This window comes from Schistocerca nitens, chromosome 10, assembly GCF_023898315.1.
Source record: "Schistocerca nitens isolate TAMUIC-IGC-003100 chromosome 10, iqSchNite1.1, whole genome shotgun sequence".
Taxonomy (NCBI): domain Eukaryota; kingdom Metazoa; phylum Arthropoda; class Insecta; order Orthoptera; family Acrididae; genus Schistocerca; species Schistocerca nitens.
In genome coordinates this window covers 111,106,616-111,125,246 of record NC_064623.1, presented here as the reverse complement: position 1 = coordinate 111,125,246, position 18,631 = coordinate 111,106,616, and the positions used below count along the sequence as shown (strand labels likewise).

The window sequence follows — 18,631 nt, the reverse complement described above, 5'->3', positions numbered from 1 at the left end:
GATTCACCACCACCAGGACAAGGATTGGTACCGTCACGGCACACACTCCCTTGTTTCGCTCTGGAGGAAGGCTATAGAACGGGATGTAGATTATGTGGACAAATAGGGTGTGTAGATAAAACACCATTATTTCGTGTGTGTAATTCTCATTATGTTCAATAAAGAATATTTGAATAAAAAAATGTAGTGCATTATTTTCTGGGCAACCATCGTATTTCTACTACACATTTTCAACTTACCACTTCTATGCAGTTGCGCTATGAGAGCGATGACCTATGTGGCCAGTGGTTCCTGTATCTTCTGCATCTTTATGATCAGTATGCTATAGACAGTTCGTCTTGATCATGAAAACAGCTCTGTTCATAGAGCGGCACGTATACTCACTGGAGTTACTGGTACACACTCGAAATTCAGTTAGACAGCTACTTTCCAAATAACTACAGTATGTTCATCATTCTCGGTGAGTGAGTACTCCTGGTTGTTGCACATGTCCTTGATGAATATGCTGTGGCCACGTCCGTCTTCCAGAGAGACAAGAGTCAGGTTCACAGTGCTTCATTAATACGTCCCATGTTGACGAATGAAATTACTAGAAATTAAAATTGCAAGACACTCATTTATTCAACAACACAATACTCAACTTCAGCAGACCGTTTTATATGACTCGTAGTCTGTGTCAGTCACCTTCAGGGATTAAGTCCAGATCGGTGAACTCCAACGTCTCCTTTCCCATTTTACAAAGAGTACTCTACAGCATTCGCCCCTTACCTAGCATTTGTCGTGAAGCCGGCCGCGGTGGTCTAGCGGTTCTAGGCGCGCAGTCCGGAACCGCGCGACTGCCACGGCCGCAGGTTCGAATCCTGCCTCGGGCATGGATGTGTGTGATGTCCTTAGGTTAGTTAGGTTTAAGTAGTTCTAAGTTCTAGGGGACTGATGACCACAGATGTTAAGCCCCATAGTGCTCAGAACCATTTGAACCATTTTTGATTTGTCGTGAAGCTCTCGCCCAGCACAAAGTCCCAAGCGACTGGAAAAAAGCGCAGCTGATTCCAGTGTGTAAGAAACGTAAAAGAAAGGTCCCACAACATTATACACCAATATCCCTAACTTCGGACTGCTGCAGAGTCTTCAGTCTGAAACAGCGCGACCGCTACGGTCGCAGGTTCGAATCCTGCCTCGGGCGTGGATGTGTGTGATTTCCTTAGGTTTTCCTTAGGCTAGTTAGGTTTACGTAGTTCTAAGTTCTAGGGAACTGATGACCTCAGATGTTAAGTCCCATAGTGCTCAGAGCCATTTATTTTGCTGCAGAGTCCTTAAACATATTCTCAATTCGAATGTAATAAACTTTCTTAAGACTGAGACGCTTATGTCCACGAATCAGCATGGCTTTAGAAAGCATCGCTCCTGCTAAACTCAGCTTGTCCTTTTCTCACAGATACACTGCGAGCTATGGATGAAGGGCAACAGGCACAGTCCATGTTTCTAGATTTCGGGAAAGCATTTGACAAGGTGCCACATTGCAGGCTGTTAAAGAAGGTGAGAGTATATGGAATAAGGTCACAGATATATGAGTGGCTCGAAGACTTCTTAAGTAATAGAACCCAGCATGTTGTCTTCGACGGCGAATGTTCATCAGAGACGAAAGTATCGTCAGGAATGGTCCAGGGAAGTGTGATAGGACCGCTATTATAGTCTGTATACAGAAATGATTTGGCGGACAGGATGGGCAGCAATCTGCCGTTGTTTACTGACGAGACTGTGTTGTACGGTAAGGTGTCGAAGTTATGTAGGAAGATAGAAGACGACTTAGATAAAATGACAGCTAGCGCTAGATTTGGAAATAAGTTAAAGCGAAAGAGAAGGAAGAACAAACCTGTAATGTTCCGTTACAGTATTACTAATGTTGTTTAAATATATGGGCGTGACGTTACAAAGCGACATGAAAAGGAACGAGCATGTGAGAAGTGTTGTAGGAAAGGTGAACAGTCGACTTCCGTTTATCGGGAGAATTTTGGGAAACAGTAGTTCATCTGTAAAGGAGACCGCATGTAGGACGCTGGTGCGACTCCTTCTTGAATACTGCTCGAGTCTTTGGGATCTGTACCAGGTCGGATTGAAGGAAGACATCGAAGCGATTCAAAGGCGGGTTGCTAGATTTGCTACCGGTGGGTTTGAACAACATGAAAGTGTTACGGAGATGCTTCGTGAACCCAATTGGGAATCCTTGAGGAGAAGACGACGTTCTTTTCGTGAAACACTACTGAGAAAATTTAGCGTGCCGGCATTTGAAGATGACTCTCGAACGATTCTATTGCCGTCAACATACAGTCCGTGTAAGGACCACGAAGATAAATTAGGGCTCATATGGAGGCACATACGAGGGTTGTCCAGAAAGTAAGTTCCGATCGGTTGCTAAATGGAAACCACAGTGAAAATCAGAAACATTTTTTTGCAGAGTTAGCTACACTTTCCACATACTTCTCTACATAATCGCTGCTCCAACTTAGACATTTGTCGGAGCATTAAACCCAATTTTCAACAGCATCATCATAGAAGGTGCTTCTCGATCATTCTCTACGCTGGTCTATAGTGCGTAGCTTGCGCCCAGGTGTTGTCTTCGTATCCAGCGTTTCATGTGAACAGAGATGATACTCAGGATGAGCCAATTAAGGCTGTGTTGTGGGTGATCGAACACTTGCCATCGAAAGGGCTGCAGGAGCATCTTCACTGCCCCTGCAGAATGTGCCTGAGAATTGCCATGAAGAAGGAAGTGCGTGGCAGTTGTGTTAGGTGGGCTGCATTCATTAAGGCGAAGCCTCTCTGCGGGCCCTCCTACAGGGTGTTTCAAAAATGACCGGTATATTTGAAACGGCAATAAAAACTAAACGAGCAGCGATAGAAATATACCATTTGTTGCAATATGCTTGGGGCAACAGTACATTTTCAGGCGGACAAACTTTCGAAATTACAGTAGTTACGATTTTCAACAACAGATGGCGCTGCAAGTGATGTGAAAGATATAGAAGACAATGCAGTCTGTGGGTGCGCCATTCTGTACGTCGTCTTTCTGCTGTAAGCGTGTGCTGTTCACAACGTGCAAGTGTGCTGTGGACAACATGGTTTATTCCTTAGAACAGAGGATTTTTCTGGTGTTGGAATTCCACCGCCTAGAACACAGTGTTGTTGCAACAAGACGAAGTTTTCAACGGAGGTTTAATGTAACCAAAGGACCGAAAAGCGATACAATAAAGGATCTGTTTGCAAAATTTCAACGGACTGGGAACGTGACGGATGAACGTGCTGGAAAGGTAGGGCGACCACGTACGGCAACCACAGAGGGCAACGCGCAGCTAGTGCAGCAGGTGATCCAACAGCGGCCTCGGGTTTCCGTTCGCCGTGTTGCAGCTGCGGTCCAAATGACGCCAACGTCCACGTATCGTCTCATGCGCCAGAGTTTACACCTCTATCCATACAAAATTCAAACGCAGCAACCCCTCAGCGCCGCTACCATTGCTGCACGAGAGACATTCGCTAACGATATAGTGCACAGGATTGATGACGGCGATATGCATGTGGGCAGCATTTGGTTTACTGATGAAGCTTATTTTTACCTGGACGGCTTCGTCAATAAACAGAACTGGCGCATATGGGGAACCGAAAAGCCCCATGTTGCAGTCCCATCGTCTCTGCATCCTCAAAAAGTACTGGTCTGAGCCGCCATTTCTTCCAAAGGAATCATTGGCCCATTTTTCAGATCCGAAACGATTACCGCATCTCGCTATCTGGACATTCTTCGTGAATTTGTGGCGGTACAAACTGCCTTAGACGACACTGCGAACACCTCGTGGTTTATGCAAGATGGTGCCCGGCCACATCGCACGGCCGACGTCTTTAATTTCCTGAATGAATATTTCGATGATCGTGTGATTGCTTTGGGCTATCCGAAACATACAGGAGGCGGCGTGGATTGGCCTCCCTATTCGTCAGACATGAACCCCTGTGACTTCTTTCCGTGGGGACACGTGAAAGACCAGGTGTACCGCCAGAATACAGAAAAAATTGAACAGCTGAAGCAGTACATCTCATCTGCATGTGAAGCCATTCCGCCAGACACGTTGTCAAAGGTTTCGGGTAATTTCATTCAGAGACTACGCCATATTATTGCTACGCATGGTGGATATGTGGAAAATATCGTACTATAGAGTTTCCCAGACCTCAGCGCCATCTGTTGTTGACAATTGTAACTACTGTAATTTCGAAAGTTTGTCCGCCTGAAAATGTACTGTTGTCCCAAGCATATTGCAACAAACGGTATGTTTCTATCGCTGCTCGTTTAGTTTGTATTGCCGTTTCAAATATACCGGTCATTTTTGAAACACCCTGTACTTGGCGGGAGACATCGTTGCTGTAGGCGCCTTTACTCTCTCACAACTGAAAAGAGCGCCTTGATGCAATCGAAAGTCATACGAGAGACGCTAACCAATCCATCTGTGCAAAGCTTCATCGGGTTTTCACTGTGGTGTCCATTTCGCGACCGATCGGAGCTTACTTTCTGGATAACCCTCGTAGACAGTTGGTTTTGCCTCGCTCTATTTGCGTGTGGGAGAGGAAAGAAAATGACAAGTGGTCGTACAGGGTACCCTCCGCCACGCTCCGTAGGTAGCTTGCGGAGTATCTGTGCAGATGTAAGCACTTTTCTGTGACGGTGTCGTGCGTTGATGATTAGCGGTTGATTCCAAGTCGGATTCGTTGTCGGCATGCTGATGAGCTGGAGTTATAGCTGCGATTGCGACTAGAATCGGAGCAGGAACTCTGCTGGTTAAGCCATGGAGTCTGGCTTGTATCCTGATGCGCAGCATTGCGAAGCTCCACACTATTTGCTAACCATGGCCCGAGAAGTGTAACGTAACAACAGCTGCAGTATGCCGCTGGAATTTGCGGGCGGTCTCGCTCCGTCTGTCTGGAACCTTGCGTTATTGGCGGGAGGCCTATCTTGCAAGACTCGCGACATTCGGGCTGTCTGGTATATCGACTGGCTGCAAAACCGCACGATCTTAATCTCACAGAATTTTTCGGTCTATTTAGAACAGCAGGCGATACACAGCAGTTAAAATGCCCTTAATGCGGTACATTTGTGGGACATAATCATCAACGAGTGGTTTCAGCTTGATAAAGCGTACCTAAGAAAACTTGTGGCCTCGCCGAATTTGAATCAGTTATCAAATCCGGAGGGGGTACTAAACACTATTAACGAGATGTCTTCTGGAAGAGGCGAATTTTTTAATGAGTTTGCTTTCACAACGAATGTTTTATACAGATTGACGGCTCTGTTTACGACCTCATTACATTTTTAATTACCATATAACATCTGTTTTTTTTTTTTTTTTTTTTTTTTTTTTGCCTATATTGGCTTCCCTTGTCGGAGGTTCGAGTCCTCCCTTGGTCATGGGTGTGTGTGTTGTCCTTAGTGTCACTTAGCTTAAGTTAGATTAAGTAGTGTGTACGCCTAGGGACCGGTGACCTTAGCAGTTTGGTCCCATAGGAACTTACCGCAAATTTTTCCAAAACTTTTGGCCTATGTTTTGAGCGAACTGGTACAACGAAAAGCGAATTTCAGGAAACACGATATCATACCACCGATAGGTATTCTGATTTGCACTAATAATGAAATATATGTCACAAATTAACAAAATGGATTTTTCTTTTAAAGTAAGAATACAGTGACGTGAAATGTTTTATAACAAGTTCAAGATGGGCGTTGTTTTATTGCATGTAATTTTGAGCTGTCACCTAGTCATTGTGATGTAGGAAATTTGTTTGAGCTAGGATTGCTGTGCCTATGCCATTAGCGCCAGTTTTGTGTAGTGCCACGTTGTGTGGCACCAGATTCTGCAATTATCCTTAATTTATGAGCATGAGTGTAGTTAACTCTCGGACGGTACTTGCAGCCCATTTTCCCCACTCGTTATTTATTCTCTTTATTGAGTAACTGAAACAGCTAACTGTTCGTGTAACCCTCTCAAACTCGGCTTTTAATGAGATTTTAGCTTCCTTGTTTGACTTTTTCGACAAAAATTTAAACAAATGAAACCAAATGGTTCCAGAGACCTTTTCAAGTCTCAGACATCTATGGTGTATATATGCAGACAGGAGCGACGAACGAAAATTTGTATCAAGGTGGAATAACAAGCCGGGTCTGTTCTCCGTTCCTCACTAGGCAGGTGCGCTAACCACTACACCACCCTGGCACAGTAGTTCTGAACAACTGCTCGAACTATCCCCATTCCAAGTTCCCGTTTACACCTCAGCCTGCCTGGTATTCCCCTGAACTCCACCAGTACTGGGGGCGGAGTACCAACTGGGCTGAGGCGCGCATGAGAATCAATTGAAGACATCAAGCCTGAAAATGAAGCCGTGATAATACTTTGGCACTTTATTTTACAGGTACGTCTTGATCACTCAAACTTTCACACTTCACTATTACCAGTTTCGGCTACTGCTATTTCCAGAAGTGTTACAAACAAAAACAGGATTTAACCAACTAAGTTCAGTTTGCTGACGCTAAATCTATAAAAGGTCTGGGGCTACATAAGAAAGATAAGTGTTTACAGAATCAGCAGCCGTGCATACAAGCCATACATATCACTAAATATTCTGATGTAGTATCAACTTCAAACTAAACATGTAAATACATAGTAAGTGCTGGCGATATTCAGAATGCGTCTGGTATTTATGCGAAAGAACTGAGGCCAGCAGAAATCACTATAACTAGGCTACATGATTAACCAGTATCGCAGTTGTAATGGTTAAAATGTGGTATGCGTAGTCAGTAATTAAAATTACTTCACATGGCAAAACGAGCGTCTCATAATAAAACATGTACTGACATACTTCAAGTGGAATTGGATCCATAGTTAAAATCCACATAAAAAGTGCAAATAATGTGAAGCTTCTAGCCTGTCAAGGTAAAACATACAGTTGTATGAAGCCAGTATAAAAAGTATAAGATTAAAAACACCTATAAAATCAAATCTTCCAGCCTGACAGATCAATTACCATAAACGTAATTGTAAAGTAATTAACGAAGCAGTGACTATTAATTAAAAATTAAAAATCGATAGCCGATTAAACATCTGGAGTGTGGTCTCAATGGCGACAAGTCGTGGCTTCTCTGTTTGACGTTCTTGTTTTCCTGCGGCGGAACTTGCGGAGGAAGGCCCAGTCTCCTCGTCGCCGGCGGTCGTCGCACACGACCGCACGCCAATCCGCTGGGACGCTCGACGCTGCTCAACTGGTCAAACCAGTAGTTTTCTGAATACATCAGAATAAGCAGTCAGGTTAAACTCATTCTGTTCGTTCAGCGCGCGGCCCCTTCCGCCGGAGGTTCGAGTCCTGTCTCGGGCATGGTGGTGTGTTTTGTTCGTAGCATAAGTTAGTTTCTTCTTCTTCTTTTAGTGTTCAACCCTGAGGTTGGTTTGCAGCGGAGCGCCATTCCTCTCTTCTATCTGCCTTCCTCTTCATTTCCACGTATGTGTTACATCCAACGTCATTCATGGTCTGTTGCATGTATGATGATATCCTTGGTCGCCACCGCCGATTCCTTCCCTCAACAGCTCCTTCTGCTATTGTTCCAGTGATGTTGTTGTGTTGTAGGATGTGCACTACAAGTTTGTCTCTTCTTGTTTGGATGTGCCTCCACAGAGATCTGGTTTCCTGTACTCTTCTAAGCACCTCTTCATTTGTTACTTTGTCTCTCCAGCTGATCTTCATCATCCTTCTATAGCACCACATCCCCAGGGCCTGTAGCAGTCTTCTCTCTTCTCTTCCAATTGTCCAAGTTTCACATCCGTATAGGGCTACACTCCAAATGAAACCTTTCATGATACGTTTCCTTATTTTCACACTGATGTTGCTGGTGAGTAAGTTCCTTCTCCGATTAAATTCAATTTTGGCCTTTTGTATTCTGGTCGCAATTTCTTTCCGGCTTCTACCATATCTTGTGATTTCTCATTCTCAGAGGTTCATATTCTGCTCCTGTACTGCATACCATCACTTTAGTCTTTTTCTTGTTTATTCTCATTCCATACTGACTGAATAGAATTTTTTCCATTGTTCTGAGGACTTCCTCTAGATCTTTTGTCTCCGTGACTATAGCAATATCATCTGCATAAGGTAGCATGTCTATCTTCTGCCCATTAATTTTGACCCACAACACAGTGGATTCTCGGACTTGGTCTATAGCTTGCTGGATGTAAGCGTTGAATATAAGAGGAGAGAGAGCACATCCTTGTCCTACCCCTTTTCTAATATTTGCTTCTTGTTCATGGTGACAGTTCCTAATCACTGGCACCTCATTCTTATAGAAGCTGAGTATCACACGGATGTCTTTGTACTTTATTCCACTTTTCCTCAGCACTCTGAGCATCTCTTGCCAGATAACGTTATCAAATGCCTTTTCCAGATCTACAGAGGCAATATAAGTTGGTTTATTTTTCTGTCATTGCTTTTCGATAACGAGTCTCAGTGCCAGAATCGCCTCTCTTGTTCCCAATCCCCTTCTGAAACCAAACTGATTTTCACTCAGCATATCCTCCACCTTCTCTTCAATTTTCCTCAGAACTATTTTTATGAGAATTTTTTATGCATGTGATATTAGGCTTAGAGTTCGGTACTGTTCGCATTTTGTAGCTGCTGCCTTCTTTGGTATAGGAACAATGACACATTTCTAGAAGTCTGTCGGTATCTCTCCTGTGTTATAGATGGACCTAATAAGTTTAAGCAGCATCATTTTCATGCTGTCACCAGCATTCTTCATTAGTTCTGCAGGGATGTCATCAATACCCGTTGCTTTGTTATCCCTTAGTTTTTTTGGAGCTCTGTCAAATTCTTCTTGCAGAATGTCATCTCCCTTGTCATCTTCGTCTGCTTGCTCTTCTCTTCCTATTAATTCCTCTGAAAGAGGTGTTCCGGCATACAACTCCTCTATGTATTCTTTCCATCTCTTCACCATGTCTTCACCAAGCAGCATTTTCCCCTCTTTATTTTCTATTGTGCCTGAGACTTTTGTTTTAAGTTTGTTAAACAATTGATTTGCTGTTCTGTAGGCTAAATCAGTCCTTCCGTTTTGCATATTTTCTTCCACTTCTCTGCACATTTCTTCAAGAAAATTTTCTTTTGCTTTCCTAGCTTCTCTATTAACTAAATACCTTAGTCTTCTGTATTCAGCCTTTCTTTGTTCATCAGTTGCATTTTTCTATATTCTCCTGTTTTCTATAAGCTCAATAATATCTGCTGTAATCCATTTCCTCTTGTTTTTGGCTTCAGTTCTTCCAACTATCTTTTCTGCTGCTTTGTATATAGCAGGTTTAATTTCATCCCAGTCTTCATTTACTCCACCATGTTGAAAATTCTTAGCTAGGTTGTCTGTTTCATGAGCATAGCGCTTTGCCAGTGCCTCAGTTTTTCTAGATCCCATTTAAGTTTTACTGGCTTTTTCTTTAGTTAAGTTGGTTTAAGTAGTGTATAAGTGTAGGGACCGATGACCTAAGCTGTTTGGGCCCTTAGGAATTCACACACATTTGAAGATTTGTTCGTTCAGCAGTAATTCCAGTTGCCGTTTTCTGTGTACATAAATCTCCATTTCCTTGAGTAGGTTCAGTAGATGCCCCTTTGGCGCCCTATTCAACACTTTCATATCATTCTCAATGTTTCCTGCCGAATGTTTTGTCTCTGTCTCAATGTGTACCGAAAGTGCTCTTATTTTTATACTGGATTTTACACAATTGTATGTTTTACTTTGCCCAGCTAGGAGCTTCACATTATTAGTATTTGCACTTTTATGTGGATTTTAAGTATGGATCTAATTCCACCTATAGTATGTTAGTACATGTTTTACTGTCAGGGGCTCGTTTGTCATGTGAAACAATTTTAAAATGGTTCAAATGGCTCTGAGCACTATGGGACTTAACATCTATGGTCATCAGTCCCCTAGAACTTAGAACTACTTAAACCTAACTAACCTAAGGACATCACACAACACCTAGCCATCACGAGGCAGAGAAAATCCCTGACCCCGCCGGGAATCGAACCCGGGAACCCGGGCGTGGGAAGCGAGAACGCTACCGCACGACCACGAGATGCGGGCTGAAGCAATTTTAATTAATGACTGAGCACACTGGTTTTTAACCATTAAATTTGTGATACTGGTTAATCATGTATTATAGCTGTAGTGCCCTCTGCTAGCTTCAGTTTTTTGTATAAACACCTGACGCATTCTGATCGTCACCACGGTTATTATGTACCTTCATGTTTAGTTTGACGATGATACTACATCAAGATATTTTGTGGTATGTATGGCTTGTATACACGGCTGTTAATAATATTTAGTTTGCCGCGCGGGGTAGCCGCGCCGTCAGGGCCGCCTTGTCACGGTCCGAGCGGCTCCCCCCATCGGAGGTTCGAGCCCTCCCTCGGGCATGTGTGTGTGTGTGTGTGTGTGTGTGTGTGTGTGTGTGTGTGTGTGTGTCGTCATTAGCGTAGTGTGTAACCTTAGAGACCGATGACCTCAGCAGTTTCGTCCCATAAGACCTTACCACAAATTTCCAAATGTCCATGTGTAGTTTGACGTTGATACTACATCAGGATATTTTGTGGTATGTATGGCTTGTATGCATGGCTGTTAATCATGTAAACACGTTTATCTTTCTCATGTAGCACCAGGACTTTTGTAGATTTAGCGTCAGCAAACTGAACTTAGTTGGTTAAATCCTGTTTTTGTTTGTAACACTTCTGGAAATAGCAGTAGCCGAAACTGGTAATAGTGAAGTGTGAAAGTTTGAGTGATCAAGACGTACCTGTAAAATAAAGTGCCAAATTATTATCACGGCTTCATTTTCAGACTTGATGTCTTCAATTGATTCTCATGCGCGCCTCAGCCCACTTTGTATCCCCCGGCCCCTATTACTATTCGTGTTCAGGGGGAATACCAAGTCGGCTGAAGCGTGAGGTGTGAGGTGTGAACGGGAAATTGGAGGAGGGGGGGGGGGGGGAGTGTAGTTGTGCAGAGCCACTACGGTCGCAGGTTCGAATCCTGCCTCGGGCATGGATGTTTGTGATGTCCTTAGGTTGGTTAGGTTTAAGTAGTTCTAAGTTCTTGGGGACTGATGACCTCAGAAGTTAAGTCCTATAGTGCTCAGAGCCAAGCCAATTGGCTGCGGGGCCCACCCATTCAGAACTGCAGGGTGGACCCAGCCAGTGCTCAGAACGAGAAAGCGTCTATGTGCAGGTGCCACGTTATTCTGCTTGATCTGCAATCACGCTGATGCACACATTCCACGTTTCAGGCTTCGGCGATGGTAGTCATCACTGCCGAGGGCTACGTGCGCCCCGTGGAGGTGGGGGTGTACTACGAGTCGCTGTGCCCCTGCTGCCAGTCCTTCATCACGGGTCAGCTGGCGTCCGCCTACACAGAGGCGCCCGAGCTGATGAAACTCACCCTGGTCCCGTACGGAAACGCACAGGTGAGTAAACCTTTTACTGCGTGCACCTAACCTGCCCACAGGTACCTCTGATTGTCGAACCTGAGGAAGGAGATTCTGTTCCACATAGCATCACGAGCATCGTCCTCGCTCTTACTTGCATGAGTAACTCAAGTAATTAGGCAGACCTAGGTCCAGGCTGTCGGGTGATGCTGAGGGAATTAGATTAGAAAATGAGACACTTAAAGTAGTAAAGGAGTTTTGCTATTTGGGGAGCAAAATAAATGATGATGGTCGAAGTAGAGAGGATATAAAATATAGACTCGCAATGGCAAGGAAAGCGTTTCTGAAAAAGAAAAAATTGTTAACGTCGAGTATAGATTTAAATGTCAGGCCGGCCGCGGTGGCCGTGCGGTTCTAGGCGCTTCAGTCCGGAACCGCGGGATTGCTACGGTCGCAGGTTCGAATCCTACCTCGGGCATGGATGTGTGTGATGTCCTTAGGTTAGTTAGGTTTAAGTAGTTCTTCTAGGGGACTGATGGCCTAAGATGTTAAGTCCCATAGTGCTCAGAGCCATTTAAATGTCAGGAAGTCGTTTCTGAAAGTATTTGTATGGAGTGTAGCCATGTATGGAAATGAAACGTGGACGATAAATAGTTTAGACAAGAAGAGCTTTCGAAATGTGGTGCTACAGAAAAATGCTGAAGATTAGATGGGTAGATCACATAACTAATAAGGAGGTATTGAATAGAATTGGGGAGAAGAGGAGTTTGTGGCACAACTTGACTAGAAGAAGGGATCGGTTGGTAGGACATGTTCTGAGACATCGAGGGATCACCAATTTAGTATTGGAGGGCAGATTCAGAAGGATGTAGGTTGCAGTAGGTACTGGGAGATGAAGAAGCTTGCACAGGATAGAGTAGCATGGAGAGCTGCATCAAACCAGTCTCAGGACTGAAGACCACAACAACAACAGGTCCAGGGGTTCGTTTCTTGGGGGAGCGGGGTTGGGGGTGGTTAGATTTTGTAGCTGCCTCTTCTTCCCCCTCCTCCCCTCTCTAGAAACCCATCAGTCTAGTGACACAGCTGGTCTGGTACGCAGCTGGTCTGGTACGCTCGTATTTTGATCATTATGCGGCAGTGGGAACTGTACTGAAAGCCGTCCAGAAATCAAGGAATACGGCATCAACCTGAGAGGATGTTACTGCTTTCTGGATCTCGTGGGAAAATTGAGAGAACTACCACATGATTGTCGTATTCAGAACCCATGTTGATTCTTGCCAAGATTCTCAGTTGCCATAAATTTTACATTACGTGAGCATAAAAATTGTTCCATAATCATACAACAGATCGACGTCAGAAACAAGACCTACAGTTTTGCCCGTCTGTTTGATGACTCTTCGTGGAAACGGGAAGGACCTGTGTTGTTGTTTTTTTAATTTTTTTTTTCACCACTAGGAACGCTTTACCTCTCCAGCGGTGTGCAGTAGGGTAGAGTCTAGTACCTAGAGAATAGTGTAACTAGGAAAACACGATGTTTTTTGTTCGGTAGTTCACTCCAGTGACGGATTTTAGAATCACATGGAGTAATATCCAATAAAGACACTATAAGCAGTTTCCGTCGTCTTCAGCAGTTTTTGTTGTTTTCAGACATGAGACTGACTTTTGCGCAACATTTGTACATCTTTCCTGTTTTACACGTTTAAGCCCTATACAGGGTGAAAAGTATTTAAACCGACAAACTCTGGGAGGTTGTAGGGGACATCAAAACAAATATTTTTCCCTAATGTCATTTTTTCCTATGAGGAGTATTTAAACCGGTAGAGGAAGATTTCTCTGGCGACAAATTAATTAAACCAACAAATAAGTCCAGAGGAGACATATCTGGGAATCGAGCAGCTCATGGTACAGGACCACCTCTGCCAATCCACGTTTCTGGGAACCGTCGGTCCAGGAATCGACGCACACGACGACTGAAATGTGCCGGCGCCCCGTCATGTTGGAACCACATGCGTTGTCTTGTAGGGAGCGGGACGTTTTCCAGCAATTCTGGCGAGAAAATTGTAATAGTGCCTGCCATTTAATGGCCTAGGTAGCAGATACGGCCCAGTTAAACAGTCCCCAACAACACCGACCCACACATTCACGAAGAACCGTACTTGATGAGCGCTAATAACTGTGGCATGTGGGTTATCCTCACTCCAAACATGCGAATTGTGCATGTTGAAGACTCCATCACGCCCGGACGTTGCTTCATCGGTAAACAACACAGAGGATGAAAATGTAGGATGCATTTCACACTGTTCCAAGAAACACTACGAAAACTGTGATCTCGGTGGATAATCAACTGGTTCCAGGTTGTGGACACGCTGTAAGTGAAATGGACGTAACAAGTGCTTTCGAAGGACTGTTCTTACATTCGTCTGATTCGTCCCCATGTTACGTGCAATTGCACGAGTGCTGATTGAAGGATCCCGCTCCACATGCTGCAAGACAGCTTCCTCAAACTGCAGCGTTCTTACCGTGCGACGGCGTCCCTGTCCAGGTAATCTGCTAAATGACCCGGTCTCACGCAGACGTTGGTACACAGCACCAAAGGTCGTATGATGCGGGATACGGCGATTAAGATATTGTTGTTGATAAACCCGCTGTGCAGATCGTCCGTTGTGGTGCGCTACGTAGTACGCACCAAGCATGTCAGTGTACTCACTCCAGGTGTATCGCTCCATTAGTAAACAGAGACAGTGCACTACTACACTGGTGGACAGCAGTTGCCTACAACTGAAGAGTGTAATACGCCCTCTAACAACTGAAGATCGTAATACGGCCTCCAACAATTGAAGAGCGTGATACGGCCTCCACCGTTTTTTCCTCATAGGAAAAAATGACATTAGGGAAAAATATTTGTTTTGATGTCCCCTAAAACCTCCCAGAGTTTGTCGGTTTAAATTTTTTTTGCCCTGTATTATGTATCAAAACTATTCTGAACATTTTTTAATCCTCCATGTACAGAATTTTACCGATAGTGAAACGCTATACTTTTCGAACTACCTAACAATACTGTACTCTGTACATCTTGTACCTTGAAACAAAAGAAGGCCTTTTATCATGAAATGTGTGATATTTGCAAGTGATCTGAGTTTCTTTAAGTCTTATCTGTTTAACTTGTATCGAAAATGGACAGTTGCGTTACTTTCCAATATCTTCCGTTTGAAAAAGTATTTGATTGCAATTTGAACCGCATTTGAACCATTTGAATCTGATTCTGCATTTCCTGGTTCAGCGTTTGTTCGTACACAAATATTTTGAATATCTGTTGTGACGGCTCATCGGCATCACTGTCTGTCCAACCATAGTCAGCTGCAGTGGGCATGATGGAGTCCAAGTCGTCACTTTGATTTAGAAGACTTAGCACCTCATATTTTGTAAACGGACACTAACGCCGTGATATTTTTGTCCGATAATGAGGAAAGCACACCACTCCAACTAGATAATGTTGCGATACCAATGACCTCTAAAGAGAATTCAGTATTCAATATGTCGTTCGGATACTTCCCAGTATTCCAACAATTAGATCGCATATACTTCTGCAACAATCATCTCCGACTCTCTGGCCGTATAGTAGACGTTATACATATCTATATGACTGTGGCAGGGAACAGCTGTAAATATTTTTCATAGCAAGTCGTATATATACGCCTGGAGCACTGAAACAGATTTGGAAACACTCTCGTGCAGAAATTTAACAGGACGTATAGGATGCTCTGCTGAACAATTTGAGGTAGGGAACCTGGAGTTGGAGAAGACAGCTTAAGGAGGTAATAGGAATAAAATCTCAGTACTATGTACTTTTTCACTTACATTAGTTATAGTTAACTGAAAATACCATCATTGACACAATGAACGTACCATTTGTACCGTATCTTGCAAAATGTTCTGAAACCGACCGTCATCAACCTTAATGCAAGCGAACAAGATTCTGACACACCCTGGTGTGTTTCGAATCACACCACAGACAGCTGCAATTCTGGCAATTAATTCTATCTCTGTATCCACTGGGGTCTCATACACAAGTGACTTTAGATATCCCCATAAAAAATAATCAAGGGTCTTCAGGTCAGGTGACCTCGCAGGCCATGGAATAGGACCCCCCGCCAATCCAGCGACCAGGAAATACTTACTAGCTTACTAGTAATCAAACTCATCCTCCTCGTTTCTTTGCAGGAAATAAGGTATGCGCAAGTAAATGAATAGCACATTACATGTAAACTTGTACGCGTGTTATTTGTAAATAAGGTGGAAAACAGTAATGCTAGACAAAGCGGTAAACGAATTAGTTCTGTATTTCCTTAAGCTGAAGTCTCCGAACCCCAGGTCCCCTACCTACAATTGTTCAGTGGAGCATTCTGTATGTCTTGTTAAATGCTTACACGCTCTTACGGAAACGCGGGTACATAGCAGGATATCACCTTCTTCACTATATGCCAAGTTACAGCAACAGCATTCCAAAATCGGACCTCCACACCCAGCACACACCTAGCTCAACCAATGCCCGACACCGAACTTGCTACTTGTCAACAATATATACTCGTATAACTTCGGAAACGAGTCTCCTTTATACATCTACTCAAGAAAATTATTTACTGTGGCAAATATTACATACAAAGCTGCCACTTCTCATAATGTAACAACGTTTCATAAAGCTATGTGAACGTGTGAATGAGAGGAATGCTGTTTATTTCAGTCGTGTTCTCCGACCTTCGGGAAATGAGCCTTTCTGTTGCTCCTTTCTTGTTAGCGGAGGCTATTTCCCTTTATGTCTCGCCTTACTGTGCTTTCCCGCTTCTACATGAATACTCGGGAACCGTGTCGAGTTTGTCGTCGAAAGACAGCCTGAGAATGAATCCCTGCAACTAACTGCAATGTTCCCCGCAGTCAGTCAAGCCGCAAGTCCATCCACTATGGCCAGGAAAATGAAAAGGGTCCTGTGTTAAACATAGTTTGTAGTTTCTAGAACCCATTGCCATCTTCGAGACTTTAAGATTTCATTCAACTTTATTCTCCAAAAGTTAGCTAAGAATCTTGGAAACCTACATACGCGACAACACAAATGCTTTACTTTTTTGGGGGGGGGGAGGATGGGGCGGGGGGGAGGGGGGGGGAGATGAAGGTTGGTTGATTTTAGTGAGGGGACCAAACAGCAAGATCATCGGTCCCATCGGATTAGGGAAGGATGGAGAAGGAAGTCGACCGTGCCTTTTCAAAGTAACCATCCTGGCATTTCACTGAAGCGATCCAGGGAAATCATGGAAAACCTAAACCAGGCTGACCGGACGCGAGTTTTAACCACCGTCCTCCCGAGCGGGAGTCCAGTGTGCTGACCACTGCGCCAGCTCGCTCGGTTGGGAGGAAGGTCATGAACAGCTTGACTCCTCTCCCTCCTTGCTTAAATGCCTGACCCGAGGAACGAGAGTCCATTCTGTGAAGCCTCCAAAGCATCGTACCCAATCCTACTAAGAGGCATGAATCAAACAGTTGGTTGAAACGTTAATTGAACGACGTTAACTATTGGGATATCAGGGAACATGGATGTAGTAGCACACCCGCAACACCGGGAAGGACACAAATTTGACTCAATAATTGGAATAGACTGACTGAGGAAAAAGTAAGACAGGCTCCCAGAGGAACAGGAGGAAATGAAATGAAACTTCACGTGTTGAGAGAGTATATGATGCTAATTTGTTGATTAGAAATCAAGTCAAATTTACAAACAACTTAGTAGTATGAGCACACTTATCAGTATAGCGTTGCGCGCCTCTGGCCTGGAGGAATGCACTGATTCGATTGGGAGTGTGTCGTGAAGTCGTTGTATACTTTACGAAGTAAGCTGGCCGACAACTGTTGTAAGTCTTTGTACGTCCGTCATTCCGCAGATGGTCGCGAGACCTCGGATGTTCAGTGTAGATACCTTTCAGCCGTCTAAATTTCCAAATTGTTATTTTATTGGGCTACCAGTTTCGCCGATATATTACGCCATCTTCAGGCCCCCTGACCGACGTGTAGGAAGACTGCCAACTTTGTTCCAGTCGAAATAGAGGCCAGCGTTCGAAAACTGATATCCGTAGAGTTTTGATTTCTGAAGTGATCACTGTCTCAAAAATCTGTAGATACCAGTCTTTGAACGCTGGGCCCTGTTTCGACCGGATCAAAGGTTGGAATCTCCCTACACGTCGGTCAGGGGGCTAGAAGATGGCGTAATAAATCGCCAGAACTGGCAGCCCAATAAAATAACAAATTCGAAATTTAGACGGCTAAAAGGAGTTTGATCTCCTACATACTGTTGATATCCTGGATACTGGCATTGGAATGGAGCTGACATCCCAGCGGTCTCACACATGTTCCATTGGCGACAGATCTAGGGATCTTGCTGGCCACGGGAGTGCCTCAACAACGCACAGACAGCTCACAGAGAATGCAGACAGCTCACAGATATCTGTACGAGCGTTGTCCTGTTGAAAAATGCCTCAAAGATAATAGTCACATGAGAGCTAGTGCAGGACGTCTGTGACATACTGCTGTTCTGTCAATCATTACCAACCGTGACCTGATGTCATACCAGACAGCTTTCCACACCATTACACCGGGAGTAAGGCTGGGTATATACGCGAAGGTTTTTCACTCTCAGAAAGCTTTTGCGGGAAACATGTGTCGTGTAAACAGTGCCGAGTGTCAACTTGCACGGAGTGTCCGAGAGTGGGCAAGGTCTCAGCCGCGCTTTGCGAGTTTAGACATCCCATGTAGACGGCAATTCCCATCTCTCGACAGCTGTTTGCGGTACCTCTCAGACAACTGAACTGGCATTGTAGGGGGAGCTCAGAATGCCGAGCAGCTGTATTGCATCCACCATTTGCGCCCTGTTTTACATTTTTTACACTACCACATCTTGGTAATACACTCATGTTTAGAAGAAAAAAAAAACAGAACACCTTGAACGACTAGAGATTAATAGGACATTAATATGTTCTCGAGAAATGATCAGCACTGCAGTCACCTCGGTTCAGCATGTCTTGTAGCCTAGTAGCCACTGGGTATGCCATGGGGCCTGATAACTTGTCCCACGCGTGACAGCGTCGACGCGTATAAGGCGCGAACGG

At 44.2% G+C, this 18,631-nt stretch overlaps 1 protein-coding gene across 1 annotated transcript in view; it reads left to right on the top strand.

The window, feature by feature from the left end:
* Window positions 1-18,631, top strand: part of LOC126210316 (gamma-interferon-inducible lysosomal thiol reductase-like) — a 79,852-nt gene that overhangs the window by 10,562 nt on the left and 50,659 nt on the right. Inside the window, exon 2 of the mRNA XM_049939514.1 lies at window positions 11,343-11,519. Coding sequence (XP_049795471.1) covers window positions 11,343-11,519 — 177 coding nt within the window. The remainder of the gene's footprint in view (window positions 1-11,342; window positions 11,520-18,631) is intronic.